The sequence below is a fragment of the Carassius gibelio genome, chromosome A23 (assembly GCF_023724105.1).
Source record: "Carassius gibelio isolate Cgi1373 ecotype wild population from Czech Republic chromosome A23, carGib1.2-hapl.c, whole genome shotgun sequence".
NCBI lineage: Eukaryota > Metazoa > Chordata > Actinopteri > Cypriniformes > Cyprinidae > Carassius > Carassius gibelio.
In genome coordinates, this window is record NC_068393.1 from 22,127,957 (window position 1) to 22,141,637 (window position 13,681).

Here is a 13,681-nt window from a genome sequence, read left to right on the forward strand (position 1 = left end):
CGTGCATTGATTCACTCTCTGCCTGTGGAGGGAAGAGGTTATAGTGCGCGGGATCTCCTACATTTACACTCTTGTTTACTGAAGGCGATGAAATTTCAGTTTTAATCGTTGGAAATAAATCGTCCAGGATGACGGTGGATTTTGAAGACTGCATTAAAGATTCACCCCGCTTTCGGTAAGCTGAAATATCTGTTTTTCACTTAAACGTTTGCGATGAGAGGTTTACATTGAGTTAGTTGTGTGACATTAAGCGCTGTGAATAATATCATGTTGAGAATGAAATATAGTTTTCTTATATTTCCAGCAACAAGTCTTTCAGTTATTTACCATTCTGTTGTTCACTCTATTTAATTTTCGGGAATGATTCAGTTGATCAGTGAGTCAGTGCGTTACCATGGATGAATTCATTATGTGCCAGTCCTAGTGAAGCTGAATAATCTATGTAATTTAAATAGAATTGCTTTATTATTATTTTTATTTACCAGTGCATTTTGAAAACCTGTTTGTGAGGCTCACTTAGTCTTCATACAGTGCTTAAAAATCTGGTTTGAGAAGTGAAGGTAGCAGGTTTGAGTCTCAGGAGTGAATCTTCATTGTTCACTATTGTTGTCTTAATCAAAATGATGACATAATCTACTATTCTGTTGCTAAAAAGAGTTGAGTTGATGTTTTCCCCCTGTAAACACAAAATAAGATAGTGAGCGGACTGTCTTGAGTGCTCTTTTCCATGCATTGAATGTTGACTGACCGCAGTGTTCAAGCTGCAAAATGGAAAAAGCACCAACATATGTTGTACACTGTTAAGTATAGTAAAGTGTTTGTTAAATTAAAATAAGTTTTTATTCACTTGATTCACTGCTGTTGTGCTCAAATCTTGTTTACATAATACTTGATCAATGTGAGGGTGAGTGGAATAATATGACACATTTTTAATTTTTAAAGTGGGACCTTAAGTAACTTAGGATAAAGCCTCTAGTAAATGAGTATTTAGTCTGCAATTTATTGCTTGGGTCATTGATTTTACCCTAATTACCTGTGAAAATCGGAGGTTGGTACTTTGGTGGTGCTGAACATTTACTGGCTTAATGACTGACTTAATGGTCAGGATTTACAGAAGTACAACACCAATTCTGTTTATGGAAAGACCTTCTATTGATGTGATGTTGATTGTAGTTTCCACCATGTGTGAGAGGGATGTTTGGCCAGCCGTCCAGTGCCCAGCAGTCATTGATTTTCCATGATTCACTCAGCGTGGTTCATATGCACTTATGTCCTGATGTTCCTCCCAGAGTATTTTTTTGGCTGCGATTACATGGGCACTTAAGGTTGAATCATGCATAGCATTTCTTCATACTGTAGTTGTTTCCTTGTGTTTCACTGAGTTGATGCTCATGGCAATGCCTCTTTGTACAGGCTATAAAAATGAAGTGAAATTTCTATGCGCCAGTAGCGTCTATGGATCTTTAGCTCATCAAAGCTGCATTTATTTAATCAAAATTACAGTAAAAATAGTAATATTGTGAAAATATATTTTAAATATGATGCAAAGCAGAATTTTCAACATCATTACACACACACACACACACATAATAATATATACAAATAATAAGTATAAAACAAATATAAATAATATAAATAATTTTTAATAATTGTATTTTCTGGCAGTCCTGAAAAGGGTAGTTATATTTAAATAATACATGTTAATTGCAGTTAGTTCTCAGATCATGTTATCTTTGAAGCAGCTTTGTGAGGTATAAATGTAGAAGAGAAAATTCCTTCCCATCCGATGGCTCTCTTGACAATATATTGCGAGAGGAAAGAGGTACGCTTGCCCAACATCATAGTGAAACATGGGATCTAAAAAATTCTGAATGTCCCACGCACTGACTCTAGCTGTGACTGTGGTAAGCACCGAGATCCAGAGGTTAGACTAATAAACCAGCATTCCTTTACACCCACTCCCCACGTGAGCGTGTGTTTGAGTAAATGCGTCGGAGTGAGAGTGTGTATTTGAGCGGGCGGCATACATAATCCCTGCTCCAAATCAGAGACTTCCAGACAAGCAGCACCTTAATGGATGCCATCTGGCTGTGTGAGTCAGGTCTCCTGAATCTGTTCAGGGATTTCCAGAAACCTTCTGTTTATGAAGAAACTAGATTATTAAATCTTCTCAAGAAGCCACAATATTTGAGGTGGCATTCATTTCTGTAGTACATGCGTATGTTAGTTCTTTGGGTGAGGGGTCTTTCTCTGTGCAAAGGAGCAATTCGATCACAACCAGTTTGTAAATTAAGTGATTTTATTTTTTTCTCAAGGCAGTTGGCTGTTTTACAATTAGAATTATAGTATAATTTATTTTATAAAGAAAAAAAAAATATATATATATATATATATATTAGTATTTGTTTTTATTACAATTTATGTTTATAACTTTCATCATTAGGTATCTAAACATTTTTAAACCCAACAATAAAGAAAACACTCGTCTTCAGAACACAATTTAAGATATTTTGGATGAAAACCTTGAGGCTTGTGACTGTCCCATAGACTGCCAAGTACGTTACACTGTCAAGATCCAGAAAAGTATGAAAAGCATCATCAGAATAGTCCATCTTCCATCAGTGATTCAACCGTAATGTTATGAAGCGACGACAATACTTCAGCCGTGCCACAAGGATGCGCATGAATTTAAGCTTTGATTTGAAAGAAAACAGCGCATCCTTGTGGCGTGGCTGTCACAGAAGAGCGTAGGCAGGTTTAATGATATGGAGAGACACAGAGGAGACTGTTGACAAAGGAATTGTTAAATAAAGTCGTTATTTGTGTTTTATTTGCGTACAAAATGTATTCTCATCGCTTCGTAATGTTAAGGTTGAATCACTGATGGCAAATGGACTATTCTGATGATACTTTTCATACTTTTCTGGACCTTGACAGTGTAAATTACGTGGCAGTCTATGGGACAATCACAAGCCTCCCAGTTTTCATCCAAAATATCTTAAATTGTGTTCTGAAGACAAGCAAAGCTTTTACAGGTTTCGGAACGATATTGGGGTAAGTGATTAATGACAATTTCATTTTGGGGTGGAGTATGCCTTTAATAGCCTTTGTATGGAGGTAAAAGCTAATCTGTAAGATCCCAGGATGTTTCTGTTTTTTTCCTCCTTTAAAACATTTAATACCATCTATTTCCTTTAACCTACTTGTTGCTGCATGCAGCGCATTACCTCTGCATGGCTAGTTCCACACACTGACTCTTCACATGGATCCACACACCCTTTACAATTATCCTTCCCTGTCATCTGGTGCATTTCTATTCCTGACAGTTTCTGGCAACCATCAAAGAGCTTGTGCTTTGAACGCAGAGCCATCCAGTCACTCTGTGAACGGTAGTTTGAAAGCTCAAGACAGCAAAAGTGCTAATATGTTTTGCATAAAAAAAAAAAAAAAAAAAGTCTAGAATGTGTTATTTTCTTTGTACTCAATAAAAATGTAGTTGATAATGGAGGTTATCTTGATCATTTATGTGAAGTTATACTGCTAATAAATATAGAGCGTTGAGCAGATTGTAACCACCTGACTAAATATTATTCATCATTCCTGATTCAAGTCTGCTGTGTCACCTTCCTTTCCAACCCCCGCTGAGAGCGAACTGATGCATCCCAGCGCCTGGACAGAAGTTACTAATTTCATTACACTCCAGAACTTTCATTTCCAATCTCCGGTTTCATTTAAGGCCTTTTACCGTCTGGGGAAACACACAGCACTGTTGGGGTGCAAAGCCTAATGGTTCAGTCAATAGCGAACATTACGTAATGAATTGCTACAGAACGGAAAGTTTTTCTTTTAGAGAAGATCCCTCCTGTGATGTTTTTCAAGTTATTTTTACTGTTTCGTTTAGTACACTGCTGGCTTTAGCTTACTTACAATAGTTATGAGAGGTCACTGCGGCTATATTTGTCCATGACCACTGAAACCGTCTCTAGACTGCATTTACAGTAGCTAGAAAGAGACGTATCATCATAAAAGAGCATTTATTATCATTCTTATAAAAGATGTTGGCATAAAACAATCATGGACAGTGACACAGTGCAGATTATATTTATTTGTGAGTGTTAAATTTTGATCCAAGTCATTTTAATATCAAGGATGCATAATAAATCAGCACCATATCATTTTATAAAAAATTATTGCATATATTTTGGCCTACTGTGCTTGCTCATTCTTCCTATATTTACAACTGTTTTTTTATTATTTTACTTACTTGTAATTTACCTGTAGCTCTTGACTTTTTAATATTTTATGCTTTTGTTTCATGTTTTAGTTTTATATTGTACTTTACTCGTCCTATTGCTGTGACCCGCTGTGTAAGTACAGTTATGATTGGCATGTGTCGTCTCCAGCTTGCTGCAGAATGTTCTCATTGTTCAGGATGCCTCTCTGTCACACTGGCTCCTTTCACTGAGACCGATCAATTGGGTCAACATGATTGGAGACCAACAGCTGGCTGAAGTATGGTGGCTTCTCATGACCATGTGAGGACTGGAAGACCCAGTCACACCACTTCTGTACACATTTAATTACGCTACTAGATCAGCTGAGTTTTGTTTGATTTGAAATTACAAAGACCAAAAACGTATTCTACTCAAACATGAATGCATTACACTGTTATTGTACATATTTAATGTTGATTCTTCAAAGGCTATCAACAAAGTGAAAAAGTTTGTTTATAACTACCTGTAAAAAATAAATAAATAAATGCAGGCTTGATGAGCAGAAGAAACTTCTTTCAAAAACATTAAAAATAGTCATGTTTCCAAACTTTCGGTCTGTACTGTATATATGTTAATGGCCGCTTAACTGCTATTAAATGGCAATGATTATTTTCATTCTATAACTGATTAATTATATTACAAATCTACATGATTATTTTGTCAATAATGGTTTTCTATATGAATATATTTAAATATAATGTATTCCTGTGTGACCAGAGCTGTATTTTCAGCATCATTCCTCCAGTCTTCAGTGTCACATGATCCCTCAGAAATCATTCTAATATACTGATTTGCTGCAGGGTTTCTTATTATTATCAATGTTGAAAGTGTTTGCTGTTTAACACTTTTGTGGAGTTTTATTTTATTATTTTATCTGCTTTATGGGTCATTTATTCACTGTCCTTGCCCATGACCGTTTACAGTCTGAACTGTTTCATGTTGAATTGTTGACTTGTTTAGATCCAAGTTTAGACAATGACCTAATTAATCTGTGATTACAGATCATTTTAACCCTGCTTTAGAGTGATTTTAAGCAGATTAAGTGTGTTATTTAAAGGTGTCTGAGATCCTTAGACTTATTACAGACTGTAATTTGTGTCAGGAGAATATACCTGCTGAAGAAAGCTGACCAAAGATGGGGACTGGATTGGCTTTGTACAAGCTACTCTGAAAGTATGAGTTAACTAAAATTAAAACCATAAAAAAATAGTTGCCACATATAAAATAAACTCTAAATCTAAACTCTAATCATTTGAAAAATCGAACTGTTTGGCTGAATTTGAAAGAAATCTTGCAGCCCGTCTGTCGATTGCTTGTTTTTCAAGTTGTTCCTGAAGAGTTGCTGTTGCTTTGAGCTGGAAGGGATTTCTGCATATTGGCCTCCTTCTGTTCTGAATGTGTGCCAGCAGGCCCAACGTCAGACCCACAACATCACAAGCCAGATGGGCTCCGACACCCCTCCCGTCATTGGGCTGGCCGTCAAGCAATGTGGTCATAGCACGATGCATACAAGCCCTTATAGCATGATGCTAATATAGATAAGAGTAGCTGGGCTTTAGTGTTGTCTAAAGACCCGGTACTTCGGTACCAAGGCGGTACTAAAAAAATGTCACGGTACTGTTTTATTTTTTAAAGAAATAAATCACACAATATTTCTTCCATGTTTAAATTTTAATAGAAAATCCCCTTTATTTATAAAAAAAAAAAAAGTTTACATTTCATTAATTACGACAAATGTATCAACAAAAAAAAAACTTTAAACATAATTGTAAATAAGTATAAAGAATGGCATTGGTTTTATTTTTAGTGATAAAAAGTTTTTTTTCTTTTTTTAATTAGAATATTTTTGTGTTTTGCTTTGGTACCGAAATTGGTACCGAGAATCGTGGATTTTCACTGGTATCGGTACCGAATACTGAAATTTTGGCTTATTAAATTAATAAGTACACATAATGAATGCGCAGTTTTGAATTTGAATCCATGTGCATTGCCCCTTTAGCTCTGTGTAATTAGACGCCCTCCACGTCTAGTTTCTGGCTTGCCCTGACTGCCGCCCTGTTAATTTAATCGTCCTATTTTTACATGATTAAATAAGTCCATGTGGGCGTGCCATTGAGACCGATGGAGATGTTCTCCTCTTCTCTCTTTAAGTGTCACTGATTTATCCTGCCTTGTGGGACGAAGGGCTCAATGTGAAACAAACAACAGGGATTAGGTCAGCAGTTTGAACGGATTAGCCCACACACCCCCAACCCCCGAAACACGGTCCTATATATATATATATATATATAGTTGCATATAGGTTGCATTTATTTAATGAAAAAACTGAAATATTGTTAAAAATTACTACAACTTAAAGGTGAAGTAAGCCAATGCAGACTTGTCACTGAGCTTTTTTTGACTTGGCCAGTGAGCAGCCACCCAGAGCAACATGCTAAAAATCATTCAGAACACCTTAGTAACCTCACGGCAGCTCTAGGTTGTTTGCTGCTGTGATAAACTGCTCCAGTGCCGACCGCATTCCTTCCTCTTCAGGAAATGGGATGAGCCTGTAGATCTTTGACAGTCAGAGTTTCTAAAGCTGGCCAAGCTCAGCACAGCCGTCGGAGGATTCCTTCCACGTGATGATAGGGCTGTGTGAAACAAACCAGTCCCAGGACGTGCAGTTACAGTCCACTTCAGAGGAAGATTGTGGAGGAGTTCACTTGGTCTCTTTCTCAGATCCTGAGCCATAAAAACTATGAGATTCCAGTTCTTTTTCTTGATTTGGAAGGATTTAGATATTTGTAAATTGGTGTTTTTTTTTAATGCATAGTTTGGTCCCACCACTTTGCCATTTCCATCATATTCCAAATCTTCTGTTGTGAACAGCAAAGTGAGATCAGTATCGTTTTAGAATTATTTATATACTATTATATTATTTATTACTATTTTGAAATTCTTTTATTTTTGTATTTTTAGTTTTCATTTTAGTAACTTTTTTCTTTTATATTTATTTTTATTTCAATTTTAGTTGAATTATTTCAGTACTTATATTAATAGAAGTTCTTTTCCAAGCCAAATTTTTTAAATCTAAAATTTGTATTTTATTCTATTTCCGCTTAATTTTATTTTATTAACAATAACAACAACATTTGTAATGGGAATAACTGCATACTTTAGCAAAACTAATAAAGAATAATAAAAATATTTACCTTTTAATTTGTCTATATTCTGTTAATTTTTTCATCTCAATCTCTTCACTGAATATTTGGTAAAAAAGTACAGTATAATATTTTTTTAAGAACTATTAGAATCAGAATTATTCATTGAGGTGGAAATGACATATTTAAAGTATTTATTTATAACAATTCATTTTCATGCAATAAATATTGGAATTGTTTATTTCACTCTTTGTTTAGAATATTACAGTTTTAAATGTAATAATTAATATACTTCTATGGTGTATTTTAGACTTTAAGCTGGGGAAAACAATAAAACAGTAAAAGACATTTGTGGTTGCATATATAAACAATATATAACAAAAATAAAACATTTGAAATCTCTTAATTATAATAAAAATCAACCTAGGACTTAGTTGTGGTGCAAACTGTACTTTAAATATTGGCTGTGATCTTGAAACAGTTAATGTCTCCCATAAATCATCAACAGAACAGCATAAAGGTGAATGAGAGCACTGAGATCCTCTAAGTCATGTTAAATTGACTTCACTTATGAGGCTGAGCTGATGTCATTACAGGCTTTTGTGCGCACGGCTCTGTGTGAATCCTGGCAGTCGTTCCCGTCTACACAAGCTCAACAGCCGCTCCATTCACACCACCACACAAAAGCAGGGCACTTTGAGCAGTTTGCAGATCTACTTTTATGCAACATCCTTGAAGAGACGCCACCATGAGTGACCCTAAGAGAGTGCGAACGGTTTATTAAGTGAAAGGAAATCTAATAACACAGTCGTATGACTCAGTTTGCATCCTCTGAGCCATTCTGCTGTGGTTTGGCTATTGATGTAGGTTTGTTTTGTTGAATCACTACACAGTCCTTTGTTGATGGATGCGCAGTGCACAGGAAAGGGAAAAATGGGGTGAGATGTAAAGCTGGGAAACCTGAAACCAAAGGTGAATTAGCAAACATGTCATTCTTAAACCTCAAAAGAATGTATGCAATTCACATTTGATCTCAATTTCTGTCTGTTAAGAGGAAATCTCGCACTTCCACTATTTTTACACTGTAAATACTGTACAAAAAAAAGATTACATTGAAAAATAATTTTTACAGTGTACTTCAAAATGTTACATTTAATTCAATGTTACCTGCAATTTCTTTGTAATTAACTGTAAAATATCTGAGTTTTTTTTAAACACCAAATTTCGTTCAGTACGTAAAAAAAGAAAAATGTTTTTAAATAAAACAGATTATTAGAGTACATTAGCAAGAAAACAATTCACATCCTATTCAATCAGTGTGTTACTTTGTTGCCGTCTCCGCAGGAAGAACAACATGAAGCCCTTTATTCAGTGCAGGATTAATAGTAAACAACCTAAAATCCCTGAAAACACAGCTAAAGCAGGTAAAAAACCCTACCATGACCGACAGGTGGATGTAATGGTTTTTAATTAGGATTGTCGTCCACACACTCCCATTTTCCCATTCTGGGAAATTATGCCGACACTCTTATCTTGTGTACTTAAAATATGAAGGGACTTTTTGCAGTGTGGTGTGCAGTTCTTGTTAATAAGATTCTTTTTTTTTGATGAATCAGTTGATGAATCATGAGATTTGCTCATAGGAGTCAGAGGTCTGAATCATGGACTGAATCAACTCACTGGACCACAGGATATTGTCTGACTGCAGCTGAGAGCCATTTCTGTGTTATTCGTATGTTTTGAAATGATGAAAGCCAAAACAAACCAAAAATTGTAAGCAAATAAAATACAGAATTAAATGTGTAGGCTTCCAAGGTGTAGGTGACTTTGTTTCTTCAGTAAAACACAAACCAAGATTTTTAGCTCAAACCGTTGCAGTCTATCAATCTTATAATGTAAGTGGATGGGAAACACAGCTAAAACATACAATAAACCAAAACCATACATTGATGTGTAAAGACACAAAACGATCGGCCTGTCCAAGAAACTGAACCGTATTTATATACATTTTTACTTCTGATTTATGTAATGTCCGAACTGTTAGAACTTCCCCGAGCATCTCCTGTTGTACGCATTCTCAGCAGCAGACACGTGAGGCATCTCCTTGTCCTTTTTGCTTTATGGCGGATCACAGACTTATGTGCATTACCGCCAGCCATCTCTCAAATTTGCACTGAATTTATTTGGGACTGTGGATTAGAACCAGCTTTAACCGACTGTACTTTTCTGATGTACTTGAAAAGTACTGTACATTTAAGAGGAACCTGTTTGGAGGAAGTCCAGAGAGGGAACCTGGTATTAACCAGACTTCTTTATTTTTTTTTATTTCTTCCGCCTGAGTCTTTGTCCTATGTCTAACGCTTCCTCTCCTGCTGGTGTGTTCATGAATCATGGCGCTCCATCTGGGTCTGTTTCTGGGATGTTACTGACTCACATCTGGAGCTCTAACAGGAATCTGGTTCTGATCAGCCCCAACCCAGTTGCTTTCTCAGAACGTTTGGGGTCTTTCCTTCTGCAATGCTCCGTCCTTGAAGCACAGGAAACGCATGTGGATGATGGTGGCTTACTGGAATATTAAAGTGCCCCTATTATGCCATTTCCAATATTGCCTTTCACGCAGTGTTTAATGTAGCTGTATGTGAATGGAAATACTCAGCAAAGTTGTAAAGCTGAAAGTGCATGATAAAGTTATTGTGCCTAAACAACAGCCTAAAGGAGTCGTTAGTAATTCGAATCCCACTTCCGTGACGGCTACACGTCAGGGGGTAACACATTTGCATAATTTGCGCCTATGTTCTACGTTGGCTGGCAGACCAATCACAATAGACTAGGCCATCTGACCAATCAGAGCAGGGCAGGCTCAAGGAGGGGTTTAAAGAGACTGAATCTTTGAATTGCTACAAACGAATTGTTTGAGAATCGCTGGAAAATGAGGTGATATTAAATGCATATTTTCGGAAAACAAATGCATGTAATCTTATTGTAGGAGACTCACAAAACAATATTAGGAACCATAAAAATGGCATAATAGGGCACTTTAACGAAGGTTCGTCAAACTCAGCAGGGGGTGTGTGTGTGTGTGCGTGCTTTATTCACAGCACCCAAAACTCCTTTCAAACTGAGTGAGCCAGGTTTTTCAAAAGCAGTACAATAGCACATTGTGAAATACAGTTGTTGTGAACAGTATGCATTAAAGTTTAATAATACAATAGTGCCCAACCTCGAGTGTCCTCTTGCTTTAAGAAAATAATACAAAGTACCAATGTTCAGTAGTTACGAGTATTTCAGTAGTTACAAACAATTTACTAATACAGTCACCACATTTTAATGAGTATTTATAAATCATTTATTTTTACATTTAGTTGTTCAGTGTAAGTATATGTCATTTTCTCACCATTGTTTTATTGTCCACTAAGATTGTATAGAAATTGTATAATTTTTTTTACTTGTTTATTTTTTGTTTGTGTACGCAAAAACCTTAACAGATTGCAAATGTCTTCCATTCTTTGTTTTTTTTCAAAGTGTAAATATTTTTCATTTTCAGAATGGGTCATTCCTTCAGAATGTAGCTGGAACTATATTTGTATAATAGTCTGCTTTCATATTTTTTTTTTTTTTTTTTTTTTTTTTTTTTGAAGTTTATGTTCACCAAGGCTGCATTTATTTGATCAAATATACAGTAAAAACAGGAATATTGTGGGATATTACCATTTAAAAAAAAACTGTTTTCTAACATTTCATCAAACATTTCTTTATTTCTTTATTTCTTTATTTTAGTGGAAATTATTATATATTTCTCCAGAATTCTTTGATGGATAGAACGTTCAAAAGAACAGCTTTTTTTTTGTTTTTTGTTTTTTTTTGTTTTTTTGTTTTTAAATGGAACTATTTTGTAATATTATAAATGTCTTTAATGTGTTCTTTCTGAATAAAAATATTTCTTTGTTTTTAATAAAAGAAAAATAATATCTTACTGACCTGAGCTCTTGAACATAGTGTAAAATCTAATTAGTGGCATCATATAATCAATTCTGACATTAAACCTCAGTTAATGCTCATGTAAATGTTGAAGGCTTTCCCTTCATCAGTGGTACTGCGTCAGTGTTGCATTGATGGCTTCTGAGTCTCAGTAGAGTCTGTGGTTTGCATTTAGGCTCAATGAGGCATGAGGGAACTTCTCTTCCCGCTGCGGGCCTGTTTGCACACTGATGCAAGCTTGAATCCCAAAAGACCTGCTGCCATTTCCAAGACCACTGAATATACACTGTCCACATCCATCAGTGTAATGTCTTTAAAACATCCTGTGTTGATGTATTTCTTGTTCTTGCAATCAATGACTTAGAGTTTAATATTTAAACCCTTATTTATGATTCAGTTTTGTCATTCACAGTGCATTATGGAATGAGTAGATAATTTTCTTACAAAAGATGTTCAAAAGTTTGAAATGTTTAAACTTTTAATTACATACTTCCCTGAAATTCCACCTGAAAAAATCCTTCTAGAACAAAGTGGGCGTCCACCGTTGTGCTTGTATAGTCTGTGATGAGTCTCTGTGTGTATAGGATGGACTCCACTAGCTTCCTGTCACGGTGACTGGCGTATGTTGGTTTACATCACATACTATGGAAAGTATATCAACATCCTGGTCCTGGTCCATGGTGACGTCTAGAGCTTATTATTGTACCCAATTTTCAGGAAGCACCTGGAGGTAGGAGAGATGAGCATAACCTGTGACCTGTGACCTCGCTCTGGTTTTGTTTGCGCGATTATTTTGGACCGATCATGGTGTTATTATTTGCTCTTCCTAGAATTCGTGCAAAAGCTTTAGAGCCTCAGTCCTTCCGCTAATGGAAACCAGAATGACCAGAATGAAGTCTTGGAATGCACAATATATTGAAGCCATGTTGATACATCTACTGATTCAGACATTTTTAATGACATTTGACATTGGCAATTTATCAGTTATTGTCAATAACAAAGATTAACATCTTCAGCTATTTGTGATTTTGCACTGTGGTGTTTTTTCAGTTAAAAGAGATGAAATCTCAAAATGAAAATCTTTTGAAAATGTCGCCATGGCTAAATTCACTTGTAGCATTTAAAAATGATTGTTTTTAATGTTTTGTTTTTAATTTAAATTATTATTCTTGAATTATTATTTTGATATCGGCCATTTATCGGTTATTGGCAATAGCATAAAGCTTATCATCTTGTCAGCTGTTTCTAATCTTGCAGTATGATTAAAAGAGATCTTGGTTCCAGGTGGCAAAGTCACAGCAATGTGCATTTCAAAAGTCATTAGAGATAACAAAATACATATTTTTGTGTCACGGTGGAACTGTTTAACTGCTCAGTTTGTTCTGAGCCCGGTTTAGCAGCTTTTTACAAGATGCATTTCCAGGAACAAAACCTCCCCGTGTCTGGTATGTTGTTCCAGAGCCCATCCAAACTACAAGTGCAGCCCACAAAAATGTAAGCTCTTTCCACATCAATCAGAGCCAAGGCTGCTGGAGTGTCAGGAGATTCTTTTTTGTGCACGTTTTCTCTTCTTCTTTTTCTCGGATATGGTCAGAAATGGCATCATAAATCCTCATTCCCTCGTTTTCATTGAGCTTTCTCTCTCTCTTTTGTCCCTCACTCCAGCAGTGACACATTGTGAGGTCTTTTTCCCCAGCCAGCGTCCTCGGTCCATCTCAGCCCAGCCATGAGGAGTGCGTCTGTGTATGTCTCTCTGCATCTCCATTGACATTTTTGCATGCTGGAGTCATGACAGACCACCCTGAGCTAATATAAACCAGCCCGGCGAGCCTAGATGCTTCACATCCTGAACACTCACTGTCTGCCCTCCGTCTTCGCTCCTGGACCTACATTTGAGTCTGATATTTAACTACATCACGTCCTTGCCCCTAGTGTTATATCTAGCTGTCACGAACATCTCACATTCCTGATATTCCAAGTTGCTTGACATTTAAATGAGACGCTGCAATGTGGACAAAAAAAAAATGATCTGAGCGATGTTTTATTAGGAATGCGCACCGAGTGCTTGTCTATAGTTGTAGGTCTCAGTGGCGGGAACAGAATGCATGGGGGTATTGTGTGAGAATGAAACGCGTGACCTGAAAGGGTTAATTATACCACTTCTTCCCCATGATGGTCTTTGTTTGGTTGCTGGGCCTCATGTCTGAAGTGTCTGTTCCCCATCGGGGGTGTCCTAATCGCAGGCCACACGCAAAGAAAAGGCTGTTGGAGGGCCGTATACTGCAA

General features: G+C 36.3%; 1 protein-coding gene across 2 annotated transcripts in view; it reads left to right on the plus strand.

Moving 5' to 3' along the window:
• LOC127944990 (arf-GAP with coiled-coil, ANK repeat and PH domain-containing protein 3) overlaps positions 1–13,681 on the plus strand; it is a 52,059-nt gene continuing 38,378 nt past the window's right edge. For both annotated transcript variants that reach the window (XM_052541458.1, XM_052541459.1), the window contains exon 1: positions 1–175. In XM_052541458.1, coding sequence (XP_052397418.1) covers positions 129–175 — 47 coding nt within the window. In that variant the 5' untranslated portion in view covers positions 1–128. The remainder of the gene's footprint in view (positions 176–13,681) is intronic.